Here is a 22,803-nt window from a genome sequence, read left to right as displayed (position 1 = left end):
ATTTTATCAAAAATAAAAAAATAAAAATTTATAATATAATAGATTACTTGAAGTTTTCGGAGATTTCATTTGTATGCATTCGACTTTGTATTGCTTCAATCTTATTCTTGTTCTTAATTTTGCCATGTGGAAAATAAAGTGAAAATGGATAAAACATTTCTTCTTCTCTTCTTTCAATTTATATCAATATACAAATGTATTTAAATTATGCAATTTAATAAATGCATAATTATCATGCAACAATTAAGACAATTGCAAACAATAATCTTGCTATCAATGGACTTGGCAAAACATAAGAATTATACGTTGTAATATTAAATTATATTTTTATTTAGTTTATTTATTAAATTATATTAAATTGACATACAAAGGACATTTTTGTAACAAATATAATATATTTCATATCACATATTTGCTTTTATTGCACATTTTGCTATTAACAATACAAGATATATATTATAACAATATATTTCGTGTTAAAAAAAAAAAATAAATAAAAATCACAAAAATTCAAATTTTTTTTTACAAATTACAGAAGAACATTACTTTTTATATAAAAATTGTGTCACGAAATTGACACGAAAGACGGATGAGAATTAACTTTGGTTCAAATATATTTATTTAATAAAGAATTCGATTATATTCTATTCGATAACATTCTAAATTGTATAAAAAATTTAAGAACTTCATTCTCATACAATTTCATATTCACAAATTCTTGAAATTTTAATAAAATTTTGCGCTATTTTCTCTCTTTCTTACTAGAACTTATCTATTTGCATCGAAAGATTTATAAAATATTTACAATAACATTTCTTATGCATCCACGATGACTATTTGTCAGTACGATAAAAAGTATAGTAAAACGTTATTATGGTTTTATAAAACATACGTAATTTATAATTTAAATTAATACTTATTTTAACTTTTTTTATCGCAAAAATATTTAACGTTAAAAGTAAAAATAAAAGTTATAAATATAATTAAGTTTCGCCCTCATCTGTTTCGACTTGGACCTCGTTCCAAGGTTGAATGTTTCCGCTTCCACCGATTATAAAGACGATCATGCAAACTATGCACACTCCTGCACCGATCCAGAATAATATTTGCCATCTATCGATAGGATTCTAGAAGGAATTAAAAAGAATAATTATATATATATATATAATATTTGCAAGATCATTTTTCAATGGATAAAAAACATTTAACAAATTGATAATAATAAGATTAATTAAGAAATGTAACGTACATAATAAGCATAAGCGTTAATTAATGTTATAGCTATATACAAAAAATACACCACACATACCCACACAGATGCAGGAAAACGATAAAATGTTGTACGATTAGATGTTACTGCGTTGCATGGATGGATGGATGGATTACCTGATGATGCGTCTTGTGGGTACTTCTCGTACTATAAATTTGATGATATAGAGACGAGTAGTACCCACGAGTCGTCACCACCACGAATATCTGAATGGATGTAAATAGTATTAGCCTGTAGGTACACCTCGTACAATAAAATTTGATAATGTAGAGACGAGAGGTACCCACAAGTCGTCACACCACCGCAAAAATCTGAATAGATGCGAATGAGATTAGCTTAGCAAGGCCATCTGCTATTTAACTTATGCGATTTCTCATATACCGAATGGTTTATCGATATTGACATATTAATTAGTACTTTATGCATGAATGCGAAAATTACAGATCACGTATCATATATATATATATATATTATATACCATATATATATATATATATCAAATTATATATGACAATTATTACATCGCGTATGTGTATTTCCAATTCTGTTCACTTGTCCAAGATATTCAAAAACATTTTGTATCGCTTACAGCAGAGAAATTGCAAATACAGGATATGAAAGTAGAGCGTATATTGTGAAGCGAGGAGTGAAATCTTGAGCCGATCGCATAGCGCGCGCATAAAATTTTGAAGCAATTTCATTTTGGATACATCGCACACACGATTTCCCAGTACTGCCCGTACTATGGAGTTACGCAACACAGTACAAGGCTGGACTGAGGTCTCGAATATGCCAAGAGCACCTTTACGTGCGCAACTGTAATAAGATATTCATTACTCTATCACAATGATGAGCACACGAATAAAAAATTACATAATCCATGCGAATAATTTGACATTTGTAATTGCCGCTGCTATTAGGAAGCAATAAGCGGAAGCAATAAAAGCGGACACGCTTATAAGCCGCGTAGAAAGCTTACTTACTCCATATTTTCCAGCTATCTCCTCGACCAGAGGAGAAATAATAAAACCGGAAGTACAACCGATAGTGTTCATGATACCGTATAAAAAACCGGCAAAATTCGGGGATAGATCTTGATTGTTGGACAAGTTGGAGATGCTCGCCGCTCCATTAAACCCAAGCGCCAGCATGAGAAATATGTTGGCGAGAATGAACCTGGCTCCAACGTATCCGACCAAAATGAAGAAGACTCCGGGCAGAAAATGAGCTACAAAAAAGAGAGAGAAAAAAAAAGAAAAGAAAAGAAAAGAAAGACATTTTATTCCCGGTCAAACGAAACGGAAGATTCATAGATTATAATTGGCCATCCTTACAGAATATCGTTGCTCCTTTACGGATAACCGTGACACGAAGAATGTTTTTCCTCTTAAGCGTGTCACCGGCCCAACTGAAAAAGAAGCCGAAGACCATCCTGAAAAGCCAGGGAAGAGCGGCAGCGATACCCCCTCTTGTCAATTCGAATCCTAAAGCTTTTGTTAGATAGATCATCATGGCGTTTTGATAAAAGAAGAGGAGAAACATATTCCCGAAATGGCACACGATCAAGCTGAGAAACGGTATTGAAGTAAATATTTCTTTAATCGGTGTTTGTTTCAACGTCGGCTTTACTTTGCGAACTGTGCCCGCTTGTTCACTGAGGCAAAAAACAGAGAGGAAAAAAAAACATTAAGCGCGCAACACACTCTCTCTCTCTTTCCGTCGTCCTAAAAGATAGACGAAGAGAGAGAAAGAGAGAGAGAAAAAAAGAATAGTATTAAGTTTTAAGTATTCGATATAATATAATTTTCAGACAAGACACTCACGTGATAATGTATTCCTTTTCTTCAGCTGTGATACCAGGATGCTCATCGGGAGAATCGTACGTGATCAGTGCCCAGAAAAATATCCAAACCACCATTAACAACGATGGAATGTACCATCCGTTCTCCCAGTTCAACGCTTCCGCTATACCAGCGACAAGTGGATATGTGAAAATAGTACCGAACGTGCCGCCGAGCAACGACCATACGAAACGGGCCTTCTCGTTCGGAGGCGCCCATTGCGCCACCAAACTGTGACACGCCGGGAACGTTATACCACCGGTCAGACCGACGATTATCCTCGAGAATAAAAGAATGCCCCAATGAAATTGTGCAAGAATCGGACTGAAGAACGATATCGTAACCGCTAGAATCGATGTCCAAAGGATCGCGTTCTTTGCGCCCCATTTAACAGCCATCATGCCGCCCAACAAATTTCCAGGAACATTACCATAGCTGTATGCGGCGATTAATTGGCCGCGAATTTCGGGCCTCCAGTCGAAAGGCAGACCGTTGAATATATATATACCGGTCGGCCTAATAGCATTTGTGTCTCTCCGTACGCGACCGTTGTACGCCTTCGAATTGGCGACTGCGCTCTGGGCGGCCTCTATCCTCTCCGCAAGGATGTAGTCTTCGAGATAAATGCCAGGATCCAGCCAGGCCATCGTGCGATGTATTATGTTAGAGGCGGTACCCGATAAGTTGCCAACTGTGGGCCGAGCCTTGATCATTGGCACGGCCAGGATTGGCATTTGCAACCTTAGCATGTAATTGCTCCAACAGGCCGTGAACATCATTATACCGATCAAAACTCGCGTCGGAAGCCATCCTGTAAAATAATGAGAAGTGTATGTACAGTGGAAGAGACCAGTGCGACGAGTGAAATCTTATACGACCAGTTCGTATATTAAACTTCACGTAGGAATAGGATAGACAAGGTCTTTTTAATTTTTAATGAAAGTGTAATGGATTGTTTGCTCGTAGCGATTGGAGAATATTCGGGGGGAAAGGATATCGGAAATTTTGAAATTATCGCTTGGTGATTTTTTTCTTCTTTGCTTACTTAGACATTTCCAGATTGGAGATTCGGGACTGGTAAAAAACCAGAAAGGCATACCTTCATAGACAGATCTCGGGATCTTGCGTAGTTCAAGCGTAAAAAAGATAACGTACGTAAATAAACGTAAATAAAAAATTAATTGGCTAATTGTCTAATAAGGTACAAATTGACAGATTGTCGAATCAATGTCATGCCAACTATGATCGCTCGATGTTTAACATGCAAATTGGATCGTTTGTTTTTCTATTTTTAATTAATTTCTATTCAAACTCGAGTTTTCATTGTACAACAAATTTTTCTTTCTATTTTTAAAATTATTTGAATGATTAAGATTTTATCTAATCTTTAGAGAGCAACAATTTGTTGTTAAAAGAAAAAAAAAAAGAAAAAAATTATATAATCGTTTAAAGAATATTTTGAAATAATATTTTGAAGAACGTTTTGAAAATGAAATTAAATATAAAAATATGCAAAAATTGCGTACAACATGACTTATCTTCTTCACGCGAAAAAGAGGACAACGTTGTATTTGATTGTTAAGATCTTTCCCATAATACTCATTATTCCTAGTCACATATATAGTAGGTATGTCTTTCAAAGAAAGTTCTCGACCACTTTCCAAGCATTCCACACTGTATTTACAAACTATCGTTACCGTGTGCCGTTATTTACAAAATTGATACTGCTCTGGTTACAGATCCTACTCCCGTTTCGTGTACTATTCCAATGAAAAGTTTCTTATTAGATATTTGATTCGGTTTACCAATCTATGTAAAAAAAATATAATGTCTAATACGATATCGAAGACACACGTAAACTAACGTAATAAAGTTATGAATATTTCAAGTGTAAAAAGGAAAAAGAAAGAAAGAAAGAAGAAAAAAACAGAAGAAGAAGATGGAACAAGAGAACAAATATAGAGAATATTATTTTTGTTGCGGTGGAGAACAGTGATTTTTTAAAAAAAAAATAGAATTAACGACATGTAATTTGAACGATAATCTTGTAACAAGGTTAAATAACGGGCATGATTCGAAATCTATGCCGGTAAGAACGAAATACACTGATCGTATTATAAATTATCGTTCTAAACACTTCGTATCGAAATTTCGAATGTTCGCCGAAAATCAAAGGATACCAGAACTTGAGTTACCAGTATTCTAATGATTTTAATCGATATTATATTCGATCGAAAGAATTGATAAAATATGCAATGGTAAATTGATTAGAATACAAACGGTTGAACTAAACCGGTCGTTTCAGAAAATCAGGTTTAACATGTAAGAAAAATAAATTAAATGAAACATAAAGATATTCTACTTACGTGGGAAGAATTTCTTGTAATACTGCTTGTACATTTTGTGGTTTCAGCAAAAGAATTCTCGACACGCACCAGTTATATTGTTATATATATATATATATATGTTCGAAAGGTTTCTTCAAGACATTGTTCGGGAAGGAAATATTTGAAGCGAAAAATCGTTCCCGAAGTTGATGGGTTTATGGATTCCGCAAAAGTTTAATTCTGAACACGAGAACCGACTCGAAACCGCTAAGAACTAACTGATGACATCGGTTATTCCGCCGCCTATTTAAGTGGTCGGTAGGTGAGAGTAAGTGGGGAAGCCAGGTACATCCCTTCCATAGGATAACACGGGAAAAGGACATCGAATTTTAGGGATTGAACCGTGTTACTCCTGCAGCTTGCAGGTCTGTTGACCATCGGTCTTTCTTTTATCGCCATTTTTTTCGCCGTTTACCTAGTCGCCGTTGAATGAAAGCTCTCTCGACAGGTATATCCTCTAACTTGGAAAATTATTCAAATATTTAAAACTAGAATAATTTTGCATATAATTTAATATAATTAGTTAGTCATAACTTTTTGACCATTTAATTAATCAAATTTAAATTAAAAAAAAAAAAAAAGATCGTAAATGATCGGCCAACTATGCGAATTATTGCCGTTTAAGCAAAATTATACGATTGCACTTTTGTTGAAAAACACTTAACGAAAATTTATAAAATAACCGCTCCTCGATAAGATAAATATTTCCCATTTACTTATGTCTAATTTGACGATTGTAAAAAAAGATTAGACGAAACGATATGTAAACGCAAAAAAATCGACTCTCCTATTAGTCTCTGTTATTGTCGCGTGTTCATTATGATTCCGGCTCAACATCGTGGGACGCGGCTTCCTTAATTTTCAATCATTTGCCAACATTTTACGTAATTCTGCGGTTTACAGATTGCACGTGCGAATTTGTGCACCGGCCACGGAATTTCCGTGACATATCCATTCCTTTTCTATTTTTCTTTTTTTTTTTTTTTTTTTTTTTTTACACGAAGATACATCATATTTTTCGATCGATTAATGATCAAATATGTGTTTAATTAAAAAAAACAAATATCTTGAAATCTTGTTTTGTAGAAACATCACGGTCGGATTTCACTTGTGACTCAAGAAAAAATGCATCGATTCGAATTATCGCGCGTATTCAAAGTAATTACAGTACATTTAACTCGATCACTGTTATGCAAAAAGATCATTGTCTTCGGTGGCTATCGATAAACTTTTGTCCATCGGTAACAGGCTACCAATTATCGGCGCTCTTGTTGACATGAATCGCGATGTTAATTGAAAGAGGACACTATGAATCAGTAGTGAAGAAAATAGAAGAAATAAAAAATATTAATACGATCTATAGGCGCGAATGTATGTGTGAATTGATTTTAGATTAGAGAAGAAATAAAATTAAAATAAAATAAAATTGGAAAAGAAATATAAATAATATTTCTCTTCTTTTGATCAATTTTCTTCCATCCAATGAAATATATTTTTGGACGAGTCATTGTAAGCAGCGGAAACAATTAAATTATACATATATCCGTAAGCATGCTGCATCAATTGATGATAGTTTTAAATAATTAATTTGATCCTTAATTTAGATAAAAAATATATAATAAATATTTATTACAATAATATATCCATAGAAGATTAACACTTATTTTTGGTAATTTTATTTAAACTATGTGTGAATCTCTCTCTCTCTCTCTCTCTCTCTCTCTCTCTCTCTCTCTCTCTCTCTCTCTCTCTCTCTCTCGAGTTTGACAGATCGATGATTAAATAATTATACGATCAAGAAGGTTACATTCTACGAAGTGGAAAGTAAATATAATTTGTTGTTAAAAATATCTTACGTTTAAAATATTTTCAAATGGTCCAGGTAGCGTGCACAGGCCACTTTCTAAAAATTACACGGATTATCCTGACCCACGAAAAATAATTATACATTTGGACGGTAAGGTCGCCCTTATCCTATGGAGATGGTATTCTGTACCCTTCGACAATAAACTTTGTGCATTTCTTAGCAAAATTCTTGGGCTCAAATAAATCGACGGTTCTATGTACAGAAGTGTTCAATGGGCCTACCTACCTGCAGAAAACTTTCAAGCGTTTAGATAAGGTCAACGGGCAATTGAGTGACTAGCAAGCGAACTATGTCTATTATAACTTAAAAATAATTTTTAAACATGATATTTTTAAAGCAAATTTTTTTTTAACCAAGAATTTTTAATTGATAAAAATTCGAAATAAAAAAAATTGAAATAATCAAATTCAAATTTACGAATGAATTTATTTATTTATTTATTTATCTATATATTTTAATTTAACGATTCAAATGATTAAGATCTGATAAACTTGTTAATTTATTAGAACGAGAGAAGAAAAAATACATTGGAAATGGAAACTTTTTGAAACAGTATGAAGATATCGGTGGTACGTCCATGGTATGGTGTAACAACGATAAATCATGAACTTTCGCTGGACGAGCAAATTTTTGAAACGGCTGGGTATTGACAATGAGGTTCGAAATAAAGGAGATGGTGAAAACGAATTTTCAAACGGGGAAAATGGGCCTCCTGTGCATACTTTGTAATGCCGTGTTTCAGGTACCCTGAAAGTCATAACTCTTAGACTCGTCATGCTTTTCAAACTAAATTTCAGGTTTCAGGTATATCCTAGGCTAGCCAGGTTTTTCAAACTTTTTCCACGGAACGCTTCACGGAATGCTGAAATTTTAACAGAACGATTGCCATTTCATAAGATAAGAGCGTCTGATTTCTTTAAATATAGGTTTGAATTTGCCTTAATATTTTTACAAAACACACATTTAATTTTAATTAAATTTAATGAAACATTTATGTACACTTTTTGTAGAACACAATTTGAGAAACGCTGACCCCTGTACTTTTAAATAAACAGCTTGAAAATGAATCTGTCACCCAAACGATATCCTATCCTTGCTATTGCAATAAAATGAAATTTCTTTTTTTTTTTTTTTTTAATTTAGAAAGGCTCAAGATTACTTTATTTCTCCAATTTTTTGTTAATTAAACATTCACATTAAGACACGTAACCAGTTAACGTTAACCAATCGTATTTCTGATATTTATAAAATAGAAATCTTTACTTCTTTTAAAGGATGTCAGCAACCTTAATAGTTAGGCAACAATGACCTTGAAACCATTAGTAATTAAAGGAGATAATTAGATGTTCCGTTTTTGGGGAAAACTCTACATGGTAAATTAAATATATTTAAATATGTATTGCAAACATATAGATTGTAATTTTAAATTTGCTTCGTTCTTCACGAAATTAAAATTGATAATAATATTTAGAGACCAATCATTTAAATATTGAATAAATTTCTAAAACCTTGTATCATATTTTTTCTTTCGTTTCAAAGTTCATTGTCAGTAATGTCTGCGAAAGCATATTTATAGATTAGCCAGTTGCTTACAACTTTGATAACAGTTAATTTCGCGTATGCGTATTGCATTGGTAAAATTAATTTGAAAATGAAAAACGGGAATCAAATAACCGCTGAAGCTTTGAAGCAACAGGTATTGAACTTTTCCATTTTTTTCTTTTTATCCATTTTTTTCTTGTTCATGATTTTTAATTATTTTCGCAGTGACATTTAAGGTTATGTGATTTTTTTATTATAAGTGTTATACATGCTACTGTCAAAAATTCGCAAGTAAAAGAGAAATAAATAAAAAACGTAAATAATAAAATCTAATTAGTCAAAATATTTAGAAACAATTAGAGATTAATGACATTCAATCGTTTACAATATATTTATTTTCATATAATAATGATAATAATAACATTTAGATTTAACATTTAACATTTCTTATAGTATTTTCATATCTTGTAGTACTTTTATCTAAATTGTTTTCGAATAATTAACAAAATTAACAATACAAATATATATATATATTAATTAAATATGTAAATATTGAACGTTATGAAATTAAATTTACATAAATTTCGTAAAGATTTATAAAAGAAAAGAAAAATTTTCAGCACTGATATTATATAATAAAATGCGTTTATCAAGTTGATTCAATTCGAAATTAAAATTAAAAAAAAACATTGGTATAAATTGATTTAAAAAAATTAAAGATTTCAATCAAATTGTTTAATTATTAAATGCACAATTAATTTAAAGAATTCTAAATTTATAAAATTCAGAAAATACAATATAATATGTTAAAAATTTTTTAAAAATATATTTATATTCTTATTTCATTCTTATTTCAAAAATAATATTAATGGAACTATTTTAAAAACGTAAAAATTTATGATTGATGATACGTAAATTTTATTTTATTGTAGATGTATATGTATATGCATATATATATATATTATTATTATCTACATACAGTATTTATTTTTGAATCTATACTTACAAAATACATGTATAAAATTATTTAAATTTCATTATTAAATTATTAAGATTTTAATTAATAAATAAATACTTACGTTTCCTTACTCGCGATATAAGGGGAATTCGCTCCTCTTCGTAACGGAACATTGCGTTTTTGTTTAGATAAATTTTTTAGTTAACGTATTCATGCTGTATAACAGGCTAGACCGGCTATACAGTGCACAACTGAAACTAAAATGTGCATCGATGAGGATTAATCAATTGCAATTCTTTACTTATCATGTTTGCAAACGTTTTTTTTTGTATCATGTACATATATATATATATATCGATTTTTAATATTTTTAATTATTAAGTTCATTATCACATAAAATTACTTATCTTATCTATAATTATATTCCAATCATTTTATCCTTTTTTTTATGTAAAAAAATAAAATAAAATATATACAAGATAAAATTGTTTTCCACTTTCATTTGAACAATGAATTTTTGTAATAATAAATACATGCATAAGTATATATAAATTATCTAAAAGTTTGGATTCAAACCAGTTTGAGCAGTTGAATCTACAAATAGTTATTATCAAAAATATTATTTTTATATAATATAATATAAAACACAAAAAATTAAATATATCAAATTTATCATCTTCAAATAGTTTTTATTATATATATATATATATCATATTAATTGTGCAATATAATATAAAAAAATATAAATTTTTCGTTTTGAACAAATTATATTTCTAGGGTATCGAGTATGTTTTTGGAATAATGGGACATCCTGTGATCGATTTAGCCTTATCCATGCAAATTGCGGGCCTTCAATATCTTGGATTTAGAAATGAACAAGCTGCATGTTATGCTGCGCAAGCTTATGGATATTTAACGAGTAAGCGGCAAAAAAGAAGAATTGTTACATATGAAACAAATGATTTTTAAGATATAATTAAAATATTCATTATTACACGTAAAGGTTCTTTCTTTTATTTATGCGAATATCACGAGTTAATTAATTTTTATAATTAGGAAAACCAGCAGTAGTTTTATGCGTCTCTGGGCCAGGATTACTTCATGTTATCGGCGGTATGGCGAACGCTCAAATAAATTGCTGGTAAATCTTGTTTTGTTTATATAACTATAATATAATTTAATTCATTTTATAAATTCTAAATTAAAAGTGTTTTCTATTCGAAAGAAATATATTCCATGCAAAATTCATTGACACAGCATATTATAATAATTAAAATTTTTTTATATTATTGTATTGGATTGTTGTATTGAATAATTATCATGTCTTTTGTTAATACATAAATCTTTCATCTCATAAGAATAGTAATCTTATATGGAATAATTATAATTATATAATTTGATTTACATTCATTATATCATTTAATTTAATTTAAAAGAAATAGTGTATAAGTTAATATAATAGATAATGATTATATAAACTATGTTTTGTAGAATTGTGTTAAAAAGTATAAAAACATTAGAAAAGATCTTTTATTCTTTTAACATTTCTTATTTTTATTATTGTAATTTATTCCATGCTCTTATGTAGGCCACTTATAGTAATTGGTGGATCTTGTGCTCAGGACCATGAAGGTATTGGAGGTTTTCAGGAATGGCCACAGGTAGAATCTAGTAAACCCTATTGTAAATATGCTGTCAGACCGCCGTCTGCAATATTAATACCGCTTCACGTGGAAAAAGCCGTTCGAATCTCTATTTATGGTCGACCTGGTAGATTTGATATATAGAATTTACAATTAATTAGAGTAAAAAATATACGTTTTTATATTATGAATTTTTTCAGGTGTTGCGTATTTAGATTTACCAGCTACTATCTTAAATCAATCAGTTGACGAAGAAAACATATATAAAGTAGCGCAATGTCCACCACCGCCACTGATATTTCCCGATTATCGACTTATTAAGCAAGCGGCTACTTTGCTCATGCAAGCAAAAAAACCATTGTTAATTATAGGAAAAGGTAGTTGTAATAATAAAATATTATCATATAGATTTAAGAAAAAATTTATATTAATTGCAAAATTCTTTTGGAATTTTGAAGGAGCTGCCTATGGAAGAGCAGAAAATGAAATTCGTAGTTTAGTATATTTAACCAAAATTCCTTTTCTTCCTATGCCAATGGCTAAAGGTGTTGTTCCGGATACCGATGAACGATGTATTTCTAGCGCTAGAACATATGTATTGCAACAAACCGATGTCATCTTGTTGTTAGGCGCTAGATTAAATTGGATGTTACATTTTGGCAAACCACCTCGCTTCCAGCCTGATGTTAAAATAATACAAGTATTATAATATTGCTCCAAAAATTTTTATTAAAAAAAAGTTTAATATATTTATATTGTAGATCGATTTGTGTCCAGAAGAATTACATAATTCTGTTTCTTCTGTAATTGCAATTCAGTCTGATATATCTACAGCTATAGAAAGTCTTGTTACTATTTTGAAAGAACACAAATGGTCTATTACAGAAAACAATCCATGGTGGAAAGATTTATTAGCTAAATCAAATAAAAATAAAAGAATAATACAGGTAAATGTCATGTATTAGCATTAGTAACAAAATAAAATATTTTTTGTTTTTTTTTTTTATTTTGTAGAAAATGTCAATGGATACTTCAATACCATTAAATTATTATGCTGTTTTTAGACATATTCAAGATGTTCTTCCATCTGGCTAGTAACAGTTTTTATATAAAGCAAAATATATAAATTTAATAATATAATTATAAAATAAATAATAAAAATATGAAATAAATAATAAATATTTTTTATTTTTTTATAGATTGTATTATTTGCTCAGAAGGAGCTAATACTATGGATATCGGAAAGATGATTTTATTAAATAATAAGCCGCGACATAGATTAGATGCTGCTACTTTTGGTACTATGGGTGTTGGTTTGGGATTTGGTATAGCAGCTGCTCTTTATTGTAAAAATTATGCTCCTACAAAGCGAGTTCTTTGTGTAGAAGGAGATAGTGCATTTGGATTTTCTGGCATGGAAATTGAAACAATGTTTAGGTGTATTAAATTTAAATTATTAAATACAAAGATTAAAAAAAATTAGATTAATTTTTTTGATAACTTTTAATATTTTAGATATAAATTGCCTATTATTATCATTATTATAAATAATAATGGTATTTATAGTGGTTTTGATAAAGAAACATTTAGACAAATCCAAGCTTCAGGTGAATCAACACAAGTGTAAGTTTTCTGAAAATATACTTATACAGAAATAGATATAGAAATATTACAAATATATTGATTTTTAGAACACCACCAAATTGTTTAACATCAGAAACACATTATGAAAAAATGTTAGAAATGTTTGGTCGCAAAGGATACTTTTGCACTACTGTACAAGATATACAACAAGCACTTAAGATATGTCTTCAGGTAAACATAATTTTTCATTTAATTTTTATAAAAATTAGCAATTTTAATAGATAAATAATAATTTATTACAGATTACTGATTCTCCTAGTTTGTTAAATATTATGATTAATCCCCAGGCAGATCGTAAAGAACAAAAATTTAGTTGGTTAACAGAATCAAAACTTTAAATTTCTTGATTTTAAAAATTTTATAACATGCAATTAATGGTGAAAAATTAAAGGTAAAAAGAAATGAAAAAAATATAAATTTTACATTTATTTCTATTGTTTGTAAATAACAAATGTAAATATATAAAATATTTATAATGAAAAATTACATATTGTTTAAACATGCTAATAATTTTTCTTTAAAAGCAGAAGAAGATAGATTATTTAAATTAAACTGCAATTCACTTTCATTCTCATCATTACTTAAAATATTTTTAACATTTATGTCCATGTTTTGGGCTATTGTGGTTAATGTCTTGTTTGCATCAATTACAGCTATGTGAAGTTGTCCATTCTTTTTTATAAGATCATTAATTATATCCAATTCATTTTTTCTAATAATTAAAAAAAATTTAATTATTTACTTACTATTATTTATGCAATAAGATTATTTATATATATTTTGAAATATAAATTTTTTATTAAATTAAAATTAATGAAAATAATTTATAACCAAATAAAACAAATTTTTAGAAGTATTTGAATTTAGAAGTATCTTACATTTTTAATGTTGTATTATTAATAGAAATCAGTGTTTTTTGAATTTCAATTTTAATATCGATTTCACGATACTCGTCTGATTCCGTACTCATTTGCACCAAAATTATTTTATGAACTTTAAATAACAGAAGAATAATTATATAAAAATTATATAAAAATTTCAATAAAATAATGAATTATAAAATACATACATCATGAAAATTGAATATAATTCATAATATATATATAACATACATAAAAAATGTTATAACCAATGATATAACCAATGATTTTTTTTAAAATTAAAAGTAAAAAATTATAGGTCCAAAATCTTATTGCGTACTATTTTTTCATTGGTTAGTTTTATATTTTAGATATACATTATATAAACATATATAACAAATTTCAATTTATCATATATATACATATATTTGTATAGAAATTTTATTACGTTATTATTATATATTTTTTTTTAATATATATCTAGTAATTAATTAAAATATATATTATTGGTTGTTACCAAGAGTAACATTCTACCAATGACAATATAGAAGAACTGTTGACTGTCGTTTCACCAATGCATGCAGCTGACGTCACTTAAAATCGTGTCGCATGAAATAGAACCTTGAAACTGTAAATTATCGTAAAAAGTCATGACACCGAAAACATTGAGTATAGAACAGAGCGACGAGACAAAACGTGTCGTGATGATAATGAACAGAGGTCCATAAACTGGAGACCGTGTACACTTGAGGTTAATCATTCTTGGTATCACGCTCCAAATGCTTGCGCAGTTTGATCGTAATTTTGTTCGAGTGCCTGGTTTTTCTATTAGCTGATGAATTCAGAATCGTTTTGTGGAACCGCGTAACTAAAAGATTGTTAAGATTTTTCTAGTCTTTTGCTGACAAAATATATTAATATGGCAGATTTTGCGTTAAATGGATTTAGCAGTGATCAGACTGAGAAAATCCTCCAATTTCAGGTGAATCATCATATTATATGCTAAATTATTTAATTTTCAATTTAATTTTTATAGTTACAATGAAATAATAATATTATGATGGTTTTAGGATTTGACAGGCATCGAGGATCTGTCAATTTGCAGAGATGTCTTACAAAGGCATAATTGGAATTTGGAGGTTGCAGTTCAGGTAAATTTCTCTTGCTATATATTCTTTAAATGTTATTAATTGTTATATATTTGCAAAAAATAAAATTGCAAAAAGAAATTTATATATAAATATAATTGTTTTATAATTTTAACATATGTGATTTTTGTATCATATATAGGTCAATTGTATAACAGAAGTTATTAATAATTCATTATAGATTGATAAAAGATCCTTAAAAAATATTATATATTATTTACATAATGTCAATAATATATATTTTCATATTATTTATTTTATATATCCAAATGGTTGATATTTATTAATTAGATTTTAAAAAAACTTTAGAAAATTGTTAGGAAAATAGGTATAAATATAATTATATTGTAAAAGAAATGTTTCATTGTTTTATTTAGGAACAATTAAATTTATATGAAGGAAGACCATCAATGTATGCACAGGACTCAAGATCACGACCACCTCAGGTTGTTGATGACAGCAGTTCTAGAATATATTTTCATTATTCTGGAAGCTCTAATGGCAGGGGTAGTTATTTATGGTATATCTTTTCATTATGTTATGAAAGAGTGATCAGCATCTTACAACTACTTCTTTCAATATTTAGGAGAAATGTTAGACCTGGTATGTTTCAATTTTATAGTGATTTTTAGAAAATAGTTCTATAAGAAAAACTAACATACATATTAATTGCATTTCAAGTATCTTCTGATCCTGTGGAAGATGTGATTAGCTTCATTCGAAGTTATGAGGAATGTTATGGTAATAGTCATCCTGTTTTTTATCAAGGCTCTTATAGTCAAGCTCTTTCTGATGCAAAACAAGAATTGAGGTTTTTATTGGTGTATTTACATAAAGATGAAGCTCAAAATATTGATCAATGGTGCAGGTAACTTTTTTTAGATTGTTCTGTTGAATTGAAAATAAATTTTAAAGAGAAGTTAAAATAATTAAAATTAAATTTTGATATATAGAAATACATTGGGTAATCTAGAAGTTGTTCGATATATAAATACACATACTTTATTTTGGGCATGTAATGTACAATCAGGTGAAGGATATAAAGTAGCAGAAGCTCTTAAATCTGGTTGTTATCCTTTCTTAGCCATTATTGTTTTAAAAGATAATAGAATGACAATAGTTGGCAGGTAATAATCTATGTATATACATTTTATTTTTAAATTTTTAAATTAATGAATATAATTATAATATCAAAGATATATCTATATTGCAGAATGGAAGGCACGCCATCACCATCTGATTTAATATCTCGTTTGCAAACGATTATAGATCACAACGAAATTAATTTAATACAAGCTCGTCAAGAGAGGTAAGAAAAATAAAAATTAATTAAATTTTTGATTTTTTTATATTATATTGTTTATTTATTTTATCATAGAGCTGAACGTAGTGCCGCGCAATCTTTACGTCAACAACAAGATCAGGCATATGAAGAATCATTACGCGCAGATCAAGAAAAGGATCGTAGAAGAGAAGAAGAACGAAAAGCGCGCGAAGAACAAGAGGCTAGAGAAAAAGAACAATTGAATGCACAAGAAATGGAAATTCAACGCATTCGTCGTGAGAAAGAACTTACTGTTTGTAAAGTGCCTCTCGAACCAGAGCCTACTAATCCTAATGCATGTCATCTTCAAATTAAACTTGGAGAAAGGACAATGAAAAGACGTTTTCTAATGTCTGATACAGTAGAAGTACGTCGTTTGATTCTTAATTTATTTATTATTAATTTTAATATTATAATAAATTATTTTATTTTTTAGGATGTATATTATTGGATATTTAGTCAGCCAGATTCTCCAGTGAGTTTTGAAATAACTACAAGTTTTCCGAAAAGAATTCTATATCCGTGTAGAGAAATTTTAACATTATCGGACGTCGGATTAACACACAGAGAAGTTCTCCATGTCAATGATTTAGATGATTAACCTTTATTGATATTTGAATATTGCATTCTTTATGTTTAAGTATCATTCCACAGAAAAATGATACTGTCGTAAGAGACATTTATAAAAAAAAAATAATATATATATATATACACACATAAAAATATATATATATTTGATACATTCGAGTATTTTATGTGAAGCGTAGTACAGGAATGCAGTTTTATCACAGATCTATAAAATATGTTAAAAAAAAAATCAAAGAATGATTAATTGTATTGCATTTTCTGCATAGAACTATTGTATCAATTATGAATACATTTATTACATACTGTGAATAATACGCTCACTAAAGTACACATTGAATAGAAAACAACAGATTTTGTTGTAGAAACTAAAAAAGGAATTTATATATATATATATATATATATAATATGACTTCACAAAAGCTGTACACCAAACATTTATTATATTTGTCTTAATTAACATTTTAGCTTACAAACAAATTTTTTAATAAGCTGACTAAGAAATGTAAATAATTTATAAAACAAATGACCGAACATAATAAATATTATAATTAAAGTACAGATTTAATTCATGTAGTATATATAATAGTATATATATATATACATATATACTTCATAAAATTTTATGAATATTGAAACTACATTATAATAATTCTGCATTGTCTTAAATCTATACTTTAAATATAATCAACAAAAAATTTTATGGTTCCTTTTGCATTTTACTTCACAATTCTGGTCAGTCTTATTAAAAATGCTATTAGATGCAAAAACGCAATAGATTTACTAATCACATTAAATTATATCCAATGCAAGTTTCTGTATCAGAAAGAAAAAGAAAAGTTGAATGAAAATAGTTTATCTTAGAAGATAATCAAATTCTTTTTGTATCACAATTTTATAAATGTGCACATAAACATAGCTATTTCTTTTTCTTTTCATTCAGAAATATTTTTCTGTGATGAAAGTCTAAATTTAATGTTATCATATATATTTTAAAAGATATCTTAAAGAAAATTTCTTATCATTGTAAGTTCAAGTAATTTTTGTTGCTTTATTTTTGGGTTTTAAGGAAATTGTTTAGCACATATGTTATTGATTTATTAATGTTGGGATATTGGAAGTCAAATATGTATAATTTTTAAAGTGTTTGTTTGAAGCGTTCATAATTATTTTTTTATGCTTTTCTTTTGTAGAAAACTGAACAAAAACAAGCATACGAATTTGTATTGCTCCTTCTAAATGTTCTATGGAAGAATATAAAATATTCAAGAGCAATCTATATAGCATTTATACATATATAAATATACACATATATATACATATGCATATAAATCGTTTGATAAAATGAATATAACAATCTGTGCAATGCAACAGATTTGTTAATCATTAAATGTAAACTTTTGTATACACATTTTGTGATCTAGTTTTGATACGTCTTTATTTTCATTTAGATACTCTTCTGTATATACATAAACCAGAACATTTAAGCCAGCAAGTGTCTGATGCTGGATATTGCTATGTTTCTTTGTTAATATCTAATGCTTAAATAAACATGTTTGAGAATACATATTTTTCATTTCTTCATTTTATTATATAGTTAACCATATTTTTAATTTCACTATAAATTCCTTAATAATTTTAATTAAATATTATATATTTGTATACTATAATTTTTATGTCAATATCAAGCATCAGATGTAAGTACATCTATAACATAAAATATAATTAAGGGATTATTTAACAAATAATTAAAATAAATGTTACAAATAGCTTTATAATAACATAAAAAAAATTTTTTTGTGATATGAAAATATATAACAATTAAGACTGTATAAGAAAATATGTAATTGATGTACAAGTTTCTAGAAACTGATTTTGAAGACATTTAATCTTGAAGCATTTCATATATATCTATATGATATATATTTTGTTATCTTTAATATCTTTGAAATACAAAATTTAGTTTTTTTTTTTTAAGATAAATAATGATGATAAAATTGAATTTTAATTTATTAAAGATAATTATTTTTATAGATTTTTGTTTTGCATATAATACAGAACAACATACATATATATCTTCTTACATGTCTAGTCTTATCATAAGAAAAGAAAAAAAGAAGAAGCAAAAATAATATCTTTACAACATTTCAAAAAAGTTTCTTCATTTGTGAATATTGTGAATTTTAAATGTGAATAAATTTAAATATATGATAAATGTATAAATTCAATATATTATATCTTAAATCTTTAGATGATTAAAAGAATTTATTTCTTCTTTGTTATTACTTACGTTATTTTACTTTGTCATATATGTTGTTTTGGATTTGTGCAGTAAATTCTAGTAGGCTAACTCGATTGTCTTTTGTCAAAAACTGTAGTCAATTGACAAAATGATCCACTGAAGTATCATACTTCTTATAAACATATTAAAAAATGTTTATTTATTTGATAGCTCCGGTGGCTATATTATTTTTTATTTTTGGACTCTTAAACATTAAGTGTTTGTAAGTGAAATTATACTATATTTCAAGCAATTTTTCTAGTAAAAAATGTTTTTTCTTTAGATATAATTGGTTACTATCATCTATACGATGTTCGCTGACTCTATACAATGGGTTGATATGTAGACCTGCGATTCAAACGTCATTAAATGAAGATTTTGAAAGTAATTTGACAATTGAGAGACCTGTGGCTATAATCAATGATAAGGCAGAATATGAAGATCTTTTAGCACAAAGCATAACAATTAGTAATAATGAAAGATTATCAGATATCCATTTGGGAGAAACCGGAAGTAAATCGAGGAATGTAAATCTACCACGATATTCGTTTGAAGATATAATATCAGAGAAAAAAGATAAAGATCTTGGATTACCTGGTATAATAAATTTTAGATTTTTAATAAGACTATAAATAAATATATAACGAAAAACGAAGTTTATTAACAAAAGTAATATTTTATAGTCATGAGAACCCTACAGTTAGGATTAATGCAAGATGATACTATACGAACAACTAAACAAGAAGGAAAGGAGAGTATATTTGAATCATTAAAAAATTCTATTGAAAAAAGTAATTATTCAGCTCCTCGGTTAAATACTAGACAAATATATAATATGATTTTGAAAGAAACTCTGAAAGAAAATGAAGCGAGACAAAAATTATCCAACAATGATAAGTTCAATGAAGTGTCACCAATCGAAATGTAAGATACATCGATATAATACACCAAAAATAATTTTCATTTTTAATTTAATTTAAAAAAAATTTCACGATTTTATTTATAGAAAGGAACATCTTCCATCATCGTCGGAAAATAAACCTGAATTAGAAAATAATATAAATAAATAATCGAAATGTAATTAAATTTTAAAAAGTAATGTATATCAAAAATAAAAATATGCCTTAAAAAACATAGAATTGTGTTTTATTATTTATAGAAAATTAATATATTATAAGAAAATTAATCTTTAAAAAAGATATATTAAATCATTTTTTTTATAAATATATTTCACTTATAAACAATATAAAGCAATTGTTTATGATAAAATAATTTAAAATTTGATGATATTTGATAATATTTTTTTAAAGAATGAAAAAAATTATTACTGTTATGTTTTTGAATTTATGAATTGCTAATAATATGTCTTGATACAAACAGATTTATGATTTTTGATTCACCAAATATTTTATTTTATTTATAAAGAAAAATATTTACATCTTTTTTAATTATATTCATTAATTATATTCTTTTTGGTTATTGTATAGATATTGTGATGCCATTCCAATCTAGTCTTAGAGAATATAAGAATAATGGAAGACTGTAAAAGAATAAGAACTAACCTGAATAGAATAAGAATACAAAATAATGGTAAAACTTAAATCTAATTGAAAAATATAACAGTTTATATTAAATCAAATTTTTGTACTTTTTTATATGATTAAAATAAATTTAATAATAATGATGTAAAATAATAATGAAAGTTACACTATTTATTCCACATAGTACTTCATTTTAAATAAAAATAATACAATTCAAAAATATGAAAGTAAAAATAGCAATTGATGAGATTTATTTATTTTGTTTTTTGTACTTTTATATTATAATATAGAATAATATTGACAATATTATAACATTTGATAATGTAATGTCGAAAATAACATTTTAATATATCTAAGACCAAATTTTTTTAATAAAAAGCAATTTGTGTTTATACGTAGAAGAAAAAGCCTGTACAATAATAAATAGTGTTGTAGATTTAAATTCATAAATATATTATTATAATATATTTATACTTACAAATATTTTATTTATTTATTTTGTATGTGGTCGTGCTTTTGCTTTTTGTTTAGAACACTGAGCATGACTATGAGCCCTTAAACTGTTAAATACTTTATTGTTTAATTTAACATCAAATCCTCCTGTATCTCCTGTATGAATTCCTGGTGGGAATTGTAACACTCTGCAAGCATTTATTCTTGAAGACATCAACATATCATGCTTTGTAACAATTTGAGATCCCTCACCACCCATTTTTCTATATCCACAACGTGGTATAGAAGCATATTCTTTCTCTATACTCTATAAGACATTAAATATGTAAACACAAAATTTATAAATAGAAAATTTTATATAAAGATATTTTTTTATTGTATCAAAAAATATTTACCACAAATCTATCAAAATCTTTAGTTGTATCTTCAATGTCTGTGTCTTTATCATCTTGATCATCACACAGAGAAGTTCGATAATTTGTATATGATATATTAACTGTAAAATAAAGGAAGTCAAAAAAATGAAAATATAATATTAAAAACCTATATAAATCATATATATACCTTTAGAATCACGATTGAATTTTTCCTCTGTGCGTTTTAACATTAGATCATATTCTTTATTAAATTGATCTTGTAACATATGTGCAATTACTTCATCGCTATCTGTATCATTGGTTTCATATATTGCACAGTCTTGAATGTTTACATCATTTTCTGTCTCATTTTGATATTTTTTTAATTCTCTATAAAAAATATACTTGTATTCAATGAAAACCAAGAAACATTAGAACACTTACTTTTCTTGCAAACTTTTTGCTAGTTGTTCTGAAGTTATCTCTAACAAATTAACAGGTCCTTCTACTGGTTGAATTTTTGCCCATGGAGTTGACATTTCTTAGATGTGTATGAATAATAAATTACAAATCTAGAAAGTACGAGTACAAGTATATTTTTATTAATATAATATGAAAATATAAATAAAGTTCATCTTAAATTTAAAATTCAAAATCTAAAAAAAAGGTTAAATTCATTTAAAATAAATAATTAAAATGATATGAAAAAAATATGAAATTTTAATATTGAATAAATTTATCGATTGTTTTATTCGTTATGATTAATATATAATTATTGCGTGGAAGATTTTTTTCAATATTTTGCACTTCATCTGAATGATATAAATAGCATTATCAAACAATTTTCAAATAATTTTAACATAAAATTTAAAATGATTCTCATAAAAGAAAATTAAGAACAGAATATATACCTTAAAACTAGAATAAATAAAAATTTGGAAGACTGTAAAAGATAAACGAATAAAGAATTAGAAACGTCAGTACGTATATTAAACTATATATACGTATCACGTGAAGTTGAATAGAATGATCGATAAGCGAAATTTCAAAATAAATTAAAAATACAATAGAGAATTTAACAAACTTATTGAAATTATTATATA

The 22,803-nt window shown here is 27.3% G+C and overlaps 6 protein-coding genes and 4 long non-coding RNA genes across 15 annotated transcripts; 7 read left to right on the top strand and 3 right to left on the bottom strand.

The window, feature by feature from the left end:
• Positions 1 to 375: 375 nt before the first annotated feature.
• On the bottom strand, positions 376 to 10,126 carry LOC100867681 (vesicular glutamate transporter 2.1). 2 transcript variants are annotated; one of them, XM_086915612.1, is made up of 5 exons: positions 9,987 to 10,126; positions 3,094 to 3,922; positions 2,605 to 2,924; positions 2,254 to 2,498; positions 376 to 1,127 (listed from the first exon to the last, which is right to left on the bottom strand). In XM_086915612.1, the coding sequence occupies exons 1-5, from the start codon at positions 10,036 to 10,038 to the stop codon at positions 984 to 986; spliced, it is 1,590 nt and encodes a 529-aa protein (XP_086771738.1). In that variant the 5' UTR covers positions 10,039 to 10,126; the 3' UTR covers positions 376 to 983. The 2 variants fall into 2 exon arrangements, with proteins under 2 accessions (XP_086771738.1, XP_003691975.2); XM_003691927.4 differs by lacking the exon at positions 9,987 to 10,126 and adding an exon at positions 5,478 to 5,751.
• LOC147656349 (uncharacterized) lies at positions 4,374 to 5,476 on the top strand. Its single transcript, XR_015294553.1, has 2 exons — positions 4,374 to 4,738; positions 4,851 to 5,476. It is a non-coding gene; the product is annotated as an uncharacterized LOC147656349 (long non-coding RNA).
• LOC147656348 (uncharacterized) lies at positions 5,525 to 7,047 on the top strand. The gene is made up of 2 exons (XR_015294552.1): positions 5,525 to 5,946; positions 6,585 to 7,047. It is a non-coding gene; the product is annotated as an uncharacterized LOC147656348 (long non-coding RNA).
• On the top strand, positions 7,260 to 7,867 carry LOC147656347 (uncharacterized). The gene is made up of 2 exons (XR_015294555.1): positions 7,260 to 7,455; positions 7,526 to 7,867. It is a non-coding gene; the product is annotated as an uncharacterized LOC147656347 (long non-coding RNA).
• On the top strand, positions 7,872 to 8,439 carry LOC147656346 (uncharacterized). Its single transcript, XR_015294554.1, has 2 exons — positions 7,872 to 8,107; positions 8,163 to 8,439. It is a non-coding gene; the product is annotated as an uncharacterized LOC147656346 (long non-coding RNA).
• Hacl (2-hydroxyacyl-CoA lyase) lies at positions 8,707 to 13,635 on the top strand. 2 transcript variants are annotated; one of them, XM_086915609.1, is made up of 12 exons: positions 8,707 to 9,061; positions 10,643 to 10,784; positions 10,922 to 11,006; positions 11,454 to 11,635; positions 11,709 to 11,885; positions 11,967 to 12,208; positions 12,270 to 12,455; positions 12,523 to 12,598; positions 12,708 to 12,945; positions 13,024 to 13,131; positions 13,200 to 13,323; positions 13,395 to 13,635. In XM_086915609.1, exons 1-12 carry the CDS (start codon positions 9,017 to 9,019, stop codon positions 13,488 to 13,490), a joined length of 1,701 nt encoding a protein of 566 aa, XP_086771735.1. In that variant the 5' UTR covers positions 8,707 to 9,016; the 3' UTR covers positions 13,491 to 13,635. The 2 variants fall into 2 exon arrangements, with proteins under 2 accessions (XP_086771735.1, XP_086771737.1); XM_086915611.1 differs by lacking the exon at positions 8,707 to 9,061 and adding an exon at positions 9,103 to 9,222.
• LOC105734884 (uncharacterized) lies at positions 13,566 to 14,601 on the bottom strand. 2 transcript variants are annotated; one of them, XM_086915614.1, is made up of 3 exons: positions 14,222 to 14,601; positions 14,031 to 14,145; positions 13,566 to 13,864 (listed from the first exon to the last, which is right to left on the bottom strand). In XM_086915614.1, exons 2-3 carry the CDS (start codon positions 14,120 to 14,122, stop codon positions 13,636 to 13,638), a joined length of 321 nt encoding a protein of 106 aa, XP_086771740.1. In that variant the 5' UTR covers positions 14,123 to 14,145; positions 14,222 to 14,601; the 3' UTR covers positions 13,566 to 13,635. The 2 variants fall into 2 exon arrangements, with proteins under 2 accessions (XP_086771740.1, XP_012339348.1); XM_012483894.3 differs by lacking the exon at positions 14,222 to 14,601 and having other exon boundaries at positions 14,031 to 14,215.
• On the top strand, positions 14,583 to 18,636 carry Faf2 (Fas-associated factor 2). Its single transcript, XM_012483877.2, has 8 exons — positions 14,583 to 14,994; positions 15,083 to 15,163; positions 15,538 to 15,763; positions 15,842 to 16,028; positions 16,114 to 16,287; positions 16,374 to 16,469; positions 16,539 to 16,851; positions 16,921 to 18,636. Exons 1-8 carry the CDS (start codon positions 14,932 to 14,934, stop codon positions 17,083 to 17,085), a joined length of 1,305 nt encoding a protein of 434 aa, XP_012339331.1. The 5' UTR covers positions 14,583 to 14,931; the 3' UTR covers positions 17,086 to 18,636.
• Positions 15,238 to 22,749, bottom strand: LOC100872922 (serine/threonine-protein kinase RIO3). Of its 3 annotated transcripts, none has more exons than XM_086915613.1 (6): positions 22,612 to 22,740; positions 22,145 to 22,272; positions 21,909 to 22,090; positions 21,740 to 21,840; positions 21,370 to 21,651; positions 15,238 to 15,625 (listed from the first exon to the last, which is right to left on the bottom strand). In XM_086915613.1, the coding sequence occupies exons 2-5, from the start codon at positions 22,237 to 22,239 to the stop codon at positions 21,385 to 21,387; spliced, it is 645 nt and encodes a 214-aa protein (XP_086771739.1). In that variant the 5' UTR covers positions 22,240 to 22,272; positions 22,612 to 22,740; the 3' UTR covers positions 15,238 to 15,625; positions 21,370 to 21,384. The 3 variants fall into 3 exon arrangements, with proteins under 3 accessions (XP_086771739.1, XP_003691785.1, XP_031771062.1); XM_003691737.3 differs by lacking the exon at positions 15,238 to 15,625 and adding an exon at positions 20,739 to 21,300 and having other exon boundaries at positions 22,612 to 22,749; XM_031915202.2 differs by lacking the exon at positions 15,238 to 15,625 and adding an exon at positions 20,739 to 20,890 and having other exon boundaries at positions 22,612 to 22,744.
• Positions 18,990 to 20,486, top strand: LOC100867923 (uncharacterized). The gene is made up of 4 exons (XM_012483890.2): positions 18,990 to 19,573; positions 19,634 to 19,947; positions 20,034 to 20,274; positions 20,357 to 20,486. The coding sequence occupies exons 1-4, from the start codon at positions 19,503 to 19,505 to the stop codon at positions 20,418 to 20,420; spliced, it is 690 nt and encodes a 229-aa protein (XP_012339344.1). The 5' UTR covers positions 18,990 to 19,502; the 3' UTR covers positions 20,421 to 20,486.
• Positions 22,750 to 22,803: the final 54 nt, after the last annotated feature.

The sequence above is a fragment of the Apis florea genome, unplaced genomic scaffold, assembly GCF_048593485.1.
Source record: "Apis florea isolate Af1SG1 unplaced genomic scaffold, ASM4859348v1 contig_3793_pilon, whole genome shotgun sequence".
NCBI classification, from domain to species: domain Eukaryota; kingdom Metazoa; phylum Arthropoda; class Insecta; order Hymenoptera; family Apidae; genus Apis; species Apis florea.
This window is presented reverse-complemented; position numbering and strand designations above follow the sequence as displayed.

What these genes read in the sequence shown, in the direction of transcription:
- LOC105734884 (XM_086915614.1), bottom strand. Translation starts at nt 14,122, where the DNA reads ATGAGTACGGAATCAGACGAGTATCGTGAAATCGATATTAAAATTGAA. An exon ending in AATAATACAACATTAAAAAT is followed by an intron (nt 13,865 to 14,030) that starts GTAAGATACTTC and finishes TTTAATTATTAG; the next exon opens with AAAAAATGAATTGGATATAA.
- Faf2 (XM_012483877.2), top strand. Translation starts at nt 14,932, where the DNA reads ATGGCAGATTTTGCGTTAAATGGATTTAGCAGTGATCAGACTGAGAAA. An exon ending in AGAAAATCCTCCAATTTCAG is followed by an intron (nt 14,995 to 15,082) that starts GTGAATCATCAT and finishes TGATGGTTTTAG; the next exon opens with GATTTGACAGGCATCGAGGA. An exon ending in TAATGTCTGATACAGTAGAA is followed by an intron (nt 16,852 to 16,920) that starts GTACGTCGTTTG and finishes TTTATTTTTTAG; the next exon opens with GATGTATATTATTGGATATT.
- Hacl (XM_086915609.1), top strand. Translation starts at nt 9,017, where the DNA reads ATGAAAAACGGGAATCAAATAACCGCTGAAGCTTTGAAGCAACAG. An exon ending in ATTGTTAATTATAGGAAAAG is followed by an intron (nt 11,886 to 11,966) that starts GTAGTTGTAATA and finishes GGAATTTTGAAG; the next exon opens with GAGCTGCCTATGGAAGAGCA. An exon ending in AAAATAAAAGAATAATACAG is followed by an intron (nt 12,456 to 12,522) that starts GTAAATGTCATG and finishes TTTATTTTGTAG; the next exon opens with AAAATGTCAATGGATACTTC.
- LOC100872922 (XM_003691737.3), bottom strand. Translation starts at nt 22,239, where the DNA reads ATGTCAACTCCATGGGCAAAAATTCAACCAGTAGAAGGACCTGTTAAT. An exon ending in ATTCAATCGTGATTCTAAAG is followed by an intron (nt 21,841 to 21,908) that starts GTATATATATGA and finishes TTTATTTTACAG; the next exon opens with TTAATATATCATATACAAAT. An exon ending in AAGATTTTGATAGATTTGTG is followed by an intron (nt 21,652 to 21,739) that starts GTAAATATTTTT and finishes AATGTCTTATAG; the next exon opens with AGTATAGAGAAAGAATATGC.
- LOC100867923 (XM_012483890.2), top strand. Translation starts at nt 19,503, where the DNA reads ATGTTTATTTATTTGATAGCTCCGGTGGCTATATTATTTTTTATTTTT. An exon ending in TAAAGATCTTGGATTACCTG is followed by an intron (nt 19,948 to 20,033) that starts GTATAATAAATT and finishes AATATTTTATAG; the next exon opens with TCATGAGAACCCTACAGTTA. An exon ending in GAAGTGTCACCAATCGAAAT is followed by an intron (nt 20,275 to 20,356) that starts GTAAGATACATC and finishes TTTTATTTATAG; the next exon opens with AAAGGAACATCTTCCATCAT.
- LOC100867681 (XM_086915612.1), bottom strand. Translation starts at nt 10,038, where the DNA reads ATGTTCCGTTACGAAGAGGAGCGAATTCCCCTTATATCGCGAGTAAGG. An exon ending in TAAAGGAGCAACGATATTCT is followed by an intron (nt 2,499 to 2,604) that starts GTAAGGATGGCC and finishes TCTTTTTTGTAG; the next exon opens with CTCATTTTCTGCCCGGAGTC. An exon ending in AGATAGCTGGAAAATATGGA is followed by an intron (nt 1,128 to 2,253) that starts GTAAGTAAGCTT and finishes AATTCCTTCTAG; the next exon opens with AATCCTATCGATAGATGGCA.